This window comes from Brassica napus, unplaced genomic scaffold (assembly GCF_020379485.1).
Source record: "Brassica napus cultivar Da-Ae unplaced genomic scaffold, Da-Ae ScsIHWf_3084;HRSCAF=3898, whole genome shotgun sequence".
Lineage (NCBI taxonomy): Eukaryota > Viridiplantae > Streptophyta > Magnoliopsida > Brassicales > Brassicaceae > Brassica > Brassica napus.
The window spans coordinates 54,658-62,519 of NW_026016320.1; the positions used below are offsets into that span (position 1 = coordinate 54,658).

General features: G+C 33.5%; 1 protein-coding gene and 1 long non-coding RNA gene across 6 annotated transcripts; one reads left to right on the forward strand and one right to left on the reverse strand.

Moving 5' to 3' along the window:
* Window positions 1–2,728: 2,728 nt before the first annotated feature.
* LOC125575066 (protein FLC EXPRESSOR-like) lies at window positions 2,729–4,439 on the reverse strand. Of its 5 annotated transcripts, none has more exons than XM_048774328.1 (5): window positions 3,797–4,439; window positions 3,547–3,713; window positions 3,362–3,450; window positions 2,909–3,019; window positions 2,729–2,754 (listed from the first exon to the last, which is right to left on the reverse strand). In XM_048774328.1, exons 1-4 carry the CDS (start codon window positions 4,306–4,308, stop codon window positions 2,951–2,953), a joined length of 837 nt encoding a protein of 278 aa, XP_048630285.1. In that variant the 5' UTR covers window positions 4,309–4,439; the 3' UTR covers window positions 2,729–2,754; window positions 2,909–2,950. The 5 variants fall into 5 exon arrangements, with proteins under 5 accessions (XP_048630285.1, XP_048630283.1, XP_048630284.1 ...); XM_048774326.1 differs by having other exon boundaries at window positions 2,902–3,019; XM_048774327.1 differs by having other exon boundaries at window positions 2,729–2,792; window positions 2,902–3,019.
* A 2,221-nt stretch (window positions 4,440–6,660) lies between these two features.
* LOC125603071 lies at window positions 6,661–7,287 on the forward strand. The gene is made up of 2 exons (XR_007335218.1): window positions 6,661–7,085; window positions 7,172–7,287. It is a non-coding gene; the product is annotated as an uncharacterized LOC125603071 (long non-coding RNA).
* Window positions 7,288–7,862: the final 575 nt, after the last annotated feature.

The window sequence follows — 7,862 nt, forward strand, 5'->3', positions numbered from 1 at the left end:
TTAGCAAGAGTTTTTCTTTTTTTTTAGTGTATTTATGAGTCTCTCAAAAATTGAAAAACCTATCTATTTTTGCTAACTAACTAATACTTTTCTATAATTGTTTTATTTATCTTAAAAATAAATGAATCACTGCATAAGTGACATCTAAAAGATGAATTTCTCATATATATATGGGAATCTCTCAAATGTGAACCACTCTACCATTTTTTCTTATTTTTCACTATTTTATTTATTTTAATTGTGAGAAACTATGTGAAAGATCTCTAATGGCCATGCTCTTAGTTGATCGTGAAAAGACAATTGTACGGAAATTATTCAGTTGCCTCATTCTAGTATTTTGAAGTTTGTTCCTAATTTATATGGGTCAATTTTGTTATATGAAAAATTACTTACGTCTATTCAAACTGTTGATGGATTACCGAAGATGAATGAAGGAGATATATCAGTATATGTACAAAAGTTGATGTCTATTTTGGATTTATTTGATTGTTATTTGGTTGAAGAGCAGCTTTCATTGATCACATAACATTTTGATTTTCATCTAACATATTTTGTCTCTATCCCCAAATTAGGTCCCATCATAAATTCTTAAATTAATTTCGTGATAAACTACATATCCTACTATACAAAGTAATTAATTATGATATGGACGATGTTAATATGTCATCATTATATTTTGGGAAAATTGGTTTTTTAGAGCAAAAAGATGATAACTAGATCTTTTTAGACTAATATTTATTTTGTGTCATTTTTGCCTATAATAGCCTTAATATTTTTGAAAATAAATTTAATAAATAGTTTTACAAACAAAAAAAAAATTGAAAAAATAGTAACTATTGATAAAATACATATATGAACTTAGTGGTATTTTTCAGTTCTAAAAATGTTTAAATCATAATTTTCAGATTCAATTCTAAATAAAGGAGAAATGACATTCTACGAAATAGAAAACAAAATTCACTTTTTTCATTGAATCTACAATGTTTGAAATACGTGATCTACGTAAATAAGAGTATTCTAAAAATATTAAGAATACACATTATGCGCTTAACCTACCGATCAAAAATCTTTAGATATTAAAATCTATACATTAATATAAATCTAAAACAAGTAGAAACCGACTTTTACAAATTTACTGTAAATCTAAAACATGTAGAAATCAAAATCTACACATTACTATAATTCTAAAAACATGTAGAAACTGATTTCTACAAATTAGATGTATTCTACGGATAAGAAACCAGTTTCTAAAATGTAGAAACAAAATATTTGGAAATATTCACTTTCATATTTTTTAAAAAAATCGATTAAAAAAACAGAAAAAAACGTGGTAACCTTCTTCTCACGCCGTCTTCTATATTTGATTGATTGTTCACAAAATTTTCACAAAATTTTCACATTATTTCTACCAAATCAGTGTGAAATTGAGTGAGTTAGGGTTTATGAACTTGAGACTTTGATTTCTTCCCCCTTTGTTCGTGAAAGAGATGATAAATTATGGGTTTCATCCCAAAGAAATCAAGTTTAAAGAGTTGAAATCGTGTGTGGTCGGTTCAAATCAAGTGAGAATCAAACCAGATATAACCGAAGAAAACCAGAAAATCAATTTGGAATACTTACCTGGGCACGGGATCGATCGGTCTATAATTTGAGATTGGTCGATCTGTATGAAATCGACTTTTGTCGATCAAGTGAAGTAGACCAGGTCGATCAATATATGCTCCGCGTTTTTTTTCTTCTGCATAATGATCATGATCGATCGATCCGTTCGACCTTGTAATTTTGGATCAATCAATTCCGCTTGATCTAAAAATTATAATTTTAAGGGCATTATTGTCATTTTAAAAATAATTAACCTAATGGAATATAAAATATATGAGATTAGTCTAAAAAGACATAATTATCATTTTTTTTGCTCTAAAAAACAATTTTCCCTATTTTCATTTACTTTTCTTAGCAACATTATCGTGTACTTTTTATATGTCTTTTTGTAAGTAATTTTCGAGTGAATTGGTCAAAGTTATGACCACCATTATAACTTAGCTCGAGGTGCTTCGGGATATATCAAAATGCATTTCCAAGTGCTTTCAGAATGAATATATCAAATGCTTTGAAATGGTAGCATTTGATATGATCTAGTGAGATTTTATTCAGATACATATTCTCATCTTCATCGATCCCTTTATATCTGGTCGGATACAAACTAACAATCTTACCTGATTTCCCTGCAAAAACATATTTGGATCCGTCAAGGATAAACATTACCACACACTACTTTGTATCATTAAGCTTTAACATTAACTAAGACACCAAAAGGGGAACAAGCCTATAGAGTCAACGCCCGTAAGTTTTACCAAAAATGAAACAGGTTTTTTAATACAGAAAACTAATGAAACTCATCAAAGAATTAGAAGAAATAAAAACTGACAAAACCTAGCTAGCCAGATCGATGGAAAAGGCAAAGACCCGTATTAACATAGTAGAAATTAAGTATGTAACCGAAGCTCAACTGAGATGGTATTCAAGAAAATTAGAAGATACAAAAAGCTTTACTGACTAACCTTCTAGCCCCCAAAAAAGTGATAGACCTGACTTGTTCCCCTTTTGCTCACTCTCAGCCATAGAAATCGTCTTGCTATGAGGAAAGAGAGACGAGACTCCATCTTATATCACCCGTCCTTCACATTCAAAAGGGCAAATTTTCCCAATACTTGTTGAGATTATCATATGGCCACAGTTTAAATCACTTTTCCTCTGAACAATGTTGAATACATTTTGGTTTAACAATTGGTCTGTAGATGGAGAGTCATGAATTCTATATTATACTTTTTGAAAAAGAATGTTTTAATACTGATCCTACAGAACTTTGAAAAAAAGATCACATGGTATTGAAAGAACAACCTAAGACCTGCTTAATTATTGTACAACACAAATCCGCCAGCTAGCTCTATCACGGTACACTAGAGTGTTGTGTATTGTTAGCCGGTTGTTGAGGAAGACAGTCCAGGGATCCATGTACCTGAATAGTGTGTTTTGAGCGATGTTAACCCGCTAGCAGAACAGACAAGTGTTGCAGAAAAGATTTTTAAAAAGGCATTGTATTTAGTCCATTATGAATTTCCAACAACTCTCACGAACCTATGGATATAATTATTCCAATATCTACTATACTTATGGACACAGCTCTCTTCCTAAGAACTAGCTTGTTGGTAGTGACACATCTCTAGGACAATCAGGGCTTTGGTAACGTCAATCATTACAGCCGATTAGACCAATCTCTTTGTTTTCCATTAACTCTAAGAATTCTTATCAGATGATTATGTAAAGCTAATATTTAACAAGCAAGATCTTATAAGTGTACCTGGTGAGAACCATTGGCCTCAGGGTACTGGTGACCTTGGCTTCCATAAATATCATCTGAGTTTCCATAACTTGCCACCAATCCAGGGCCTTACAACAACAAGTTACACAAAGTCATAAGCTGGTTTTTGCAGGTAAACGTTGCAATCTAAAGGTTCAAACTTTATCAGTAAACACAAAGATTACTTGGGGTTTGAGCTGCCTCAGCAGCTGCTTTAGCTTTGGTCTCCAAGTCAGCCAACTCTTCCTCAAGTTTCACAATTTCACGATTCAAGTGATCAATAGTCTTCTCCATACCACGCTCATGGTGAAGATTACTCGCTCGCGTCTTCTTCTCCAGATCAAGAGCAGCTCTGCATCAACCCCCAAACTCATCACTAAGTCCAAAAACAACAAGACGCGATTCAATTCTATTCAATTCAATTAAAGTATTCACCTTCCTTTACTAACTTCTTCTCTAAGACTCTCAATCTCCGCCTTAACCTCCACGGCACGATCCGAATTAGGTTTAGCCTTAGCGATCTCCCCGTTAAGCATCGCCAGCTCCGCCGTTAGCTTCTGCCTATCTTCAGCTAGCCTCTGCACGTCCGACCTAACCTGATCAAGCTCAGCTCCGATTCCGTTAACCACACGAGCCTCCGCCTCCATCCTCAGCGAGTTCTGGTAAACCTCGCGAACCTTCGCTTCGGTATCGGACTTGACGGCCGCGGCGGCTTCGAGGAGCCGAGCGAGCTCGCGCTTGGCTAAATTGAGCTGATCCTTGACTCCGAGGTGCGCTAATGCTAGCTTCTGGTTGTCCGTCAGGATGGATTGGATCTCGCGGTGCTGAGCTGCGATTTTCTCCTCGAGGAGGGCGGATCGAGTACGGTTCATATCGGATTCGGTGAGCTGAGATTCCGATACTCTCAAGGAGGAGGAGGACGGGAGATAACGGTCTCTTCCGGCCATTCTCAACGGCTAGTCTCCGATCTCCGATTGCGGTTGTGCCCTTCTCGCTGGCTAATCGTCTTATCGTTCTACGCTCGTTGCTAAGATAAGCGCTATAATAAACACCTAAAATGCGCACTAAGAATAGCCACGTGTTTGTTTATACAGTTATTTATATATGAGAGTCATTTTTTTTCTGGGCTATTGACTTAGCGTTGACTTAAGAGCTGCTTGGCCCATCTTAAGCCAAATTAGAACCGGTAAGGCCCATTTATATAGCGTGAGAGTGAAAGAACACTTGGCAGTGGCACTGGATATCGAGAAAGTAAAAGCATGCTAATCGGTGGAATATTGAAGACTATCTCACGTCTCAACAATAAAATAATGAATTAAAATGAAAATTAATAAAGAGGAGGATAATAGAAATTTTTCGTTTGAAAAACTTTAAACAAAGTTTGAGAAACTCTCAATATCGATTATACCATTAATAAATAAAATATATAAATTAATTAAAATATATATTATCATTATATTTTTTATCATTATAGTTTTTAATAATAATTGGTTAAAAAAATAATAAATAATAATTTATCATTATAGTTTTAAATTAATAATGACTGTATTAATAAGTAATTATAATATGTTTATGTCCGTAAGCGCGGACAAAATACCTAATTATATTAAGATGATACGTCGAAATAGTTTTGTAAAACACTATTCAATGCTAATGTTTTAAGAAAACTGTGGATTTCTCTCTCTTAAATATTCAAATGATATGATGACATAAAAAATTCAAATTATATAACTTGTGTTCATTAAATTTGTTGCCAAGCGAGAAACGATTGATCATGCTTACATAAGCTTACTGCAATTGACATACTTTGGAACATAGCAGCATGCCCTAATCTTTATGTTTCAGAGTCAGAGCTCTTTTTGGGTTAAAGTTGTAGACACCCAAAGTAATATAGAGATTTACGAAAAAAGAAAATGTGTTCATGTTTTAAGGTACCAAGTCCATAAAAGCAGACTTGGTTCTCAGAGGTATAACATTATAGTATTATACCCTTTAGTTGCTAGTTTACTTTTATTTTCATTGTACTGTTTTCGTTTATAGTACTGATGTTATAATACTTTTGATGTTATAATACTTTGATAATATATAGAAATTGTTCTGTTGTATGTTATTGTTTGGTCACCATTATTGTTTTGTATTTAATACTTAACTAGATTATAACCCGCGCGTCCGCGCAGATATTTTCTTTCGTTTTCATATTTTTGAACTTTTTTTATATTTTTGAATGTATATACTTTACACACTTACGAACTGAAACTATTTGTTTAGTATGTTTTTAAAACCAACACGATTTTATAGCAGAAATCTATAGTAGTTTTATATATTCTAGTAGTTTATATAAATATTTGTATTGTTAGATTTCATTTGAATAAAAACTATATCAAATATTTATCAATAAACAAATTTGCAAATAAATTTTGTTTTCATAACAATGTGTTATTAATTCTTTTTTCATCCAACGTGATATTAATTTATTATTTACATCATTCGTATTTTACATTTTTAGTTCTTAGTACATATTTGTGCTAATCAAAAGTGGTTAATAATGTATAATTCAAACAAGTGGGCCAAGCTCCAGATAATATAAAACGACTAAGCCTAAATTTGGTACTAAACAGATTAATCCGGGAAAAGAAGAAAATAAACATACATAATGTTTTCCTTTTGAGTTTAATGTATTTTTTCGGTGAATCAAAATTTAGCTTCTTACGTGGTATTAATTTTGCTATAAAGAGATTTTTGAGTTAAGTTACGTAGTATTAATTTTGAGATACACTATAAAGCAAATATTAATTTTGTGTTAGGAAGTTCAACTATTGCTTTCCTTGTGAGTTTTATTGTTTTATTACGACTACTTGAATTTCTCTGTTAGCACTACTTGATTGAATTTCCAAAGTGAAAACCATTTACATATGTGTTTAGTATGCAACAATAAATCTGATATCTCTTCTTCTTTTTGATCTATGAAGATTTCTATGACCCAGTTGAGGAAGATGAATTTGAACAGGATGTTAAGGTCCATATATTGTTCCCAACTGAATCTCTTCTGGTAAGTTCCCAGCTGTACCTCATATACATTTGAGTTCTTTTGCATGATGCATGAATTTTTTACACCCTAAAAAAACAAAGTAGTATAAGATTCGGCATTACTTGACATACGATATATATATATAATGAAAACATATTTACCTTGGATGAATTTTTACACCCTTGAAAAAAACAAAGAAGCATAAAATTCAGTTTTATTTTTCATACGATTTATGTAATGAAATCATATTTACCTTACAGTTTCGTCTGCAGTGATGAACTCAAGAGAGTAAAAAAAAGTCTAGAACTGAGACCCAGTATATATATAGATGGGTGAAGAGTCTAGGTTAAGAGGGTAGATATGGTGAGTTTAGATACAGCTCGGATATCCTCTGCCTTCAATTTTTTAAAGTTAATAGTATGATGGGAGATGGCGATAGAATAGGCGATCTAGGGTTTCACGCTCTTGATGCCTTCTCACCGATGGGATCCAGGAATTGACGGCGGGGTTGTGTTAGGAAAGAGGAATCATAAAGGGCGGAGTAAAAGAATTTCATTCAGGGGATTTTCTTCAAATCTCCGATGTTGTGGATCGGGTACAGGAAATTGGTTTAAACGGATTTTTTGGAAATCAAGACATCTGCGAAATGGATCTCGATATTGGCAATTATACCGGTGAATTCGCATGATTACTCAGGTATTATTTTTGATTACTCAAGTATAAGGAATCTAATCTATTATAAAGAAAATGGAGGATTCAATAATGGATTTGATTTGATGGAGATATGGAGATTGGTGATTTGCGGTGGCTTAACAGGGACTGGGGGCTTGGAGTGGTTAACAGGGAAATGGGTTCTCTGGTTGGTCTCATTAAACCAACCACAGAAAACAGAGTTAATCATAGAAACGGACCTTAAGGGGAATCACATTTTGGCTGGAGCTGATGTAAGGAGGCTTATCTGGCACGTCGAGGAGTTCGGCGTTTTTTCTAGAATTGCATCACTGCTGCTCGTTTTTCTTAAAAATACAAATTCAAGGAGCCAAGGATCTTTGGAAGGGATATGTGGCGTGGAAAGGAGAGAGAGCTCACGTTTTTTTATTCTAGTTTTGTTAGCAAATGATCGTGTTGTGATATTGGGTTGAGTATGTTTATGTTTTCGGGGTATTGGAGTTATAAAGGAGACGCTTTCATTTTCTTGTGTGTATGTTACCGTTTTATATATTGGGGCAGGAGATGGATGTATTTTTCAGGGTCTTTGTTGGGATATGGGAATCTTTGGATTGGAGGGTACGTACATATACGTAAGGAATGGAATCTTCTCACCCATGTTGATAGCTCAGAGGGAGGAGTTTTCTTTTCTATTACAACAGTAGTTATATTTTCTGCATTCTTCGTGCAAAAAGAAAATGGCAAAATATGGGTGTTTAAGGCCTCAAACAAAGAACAATAGGAGTTCATGGAAATAGGGTATCT

Bases quoted from the DNA above. Each gene is read 5' to 3' on its own strand.
- LOC125575066 (XM_048774329.1), bottom strand. From the start codon at position 4,308: ATGGCCGGAAGAGACCGTTATCTCCCGTCCTCCTCCTCCTTGAGAGTA. The intron at 3,451-3,546 runs GTAATCTTTGTG...TGTTGTTGTAAG, and splicing joins TGAGGCAGCTCAAACCCCAA to GCCCTGGATTGGTGGCAAGT. The intron at 3,203-3,361 runs GTACACTTATAA...ACTACCAACAAG, and splicing joins AGGCCAATGGTTCTCACCAG to CTAGTTCTTAGGAAGAGAGC.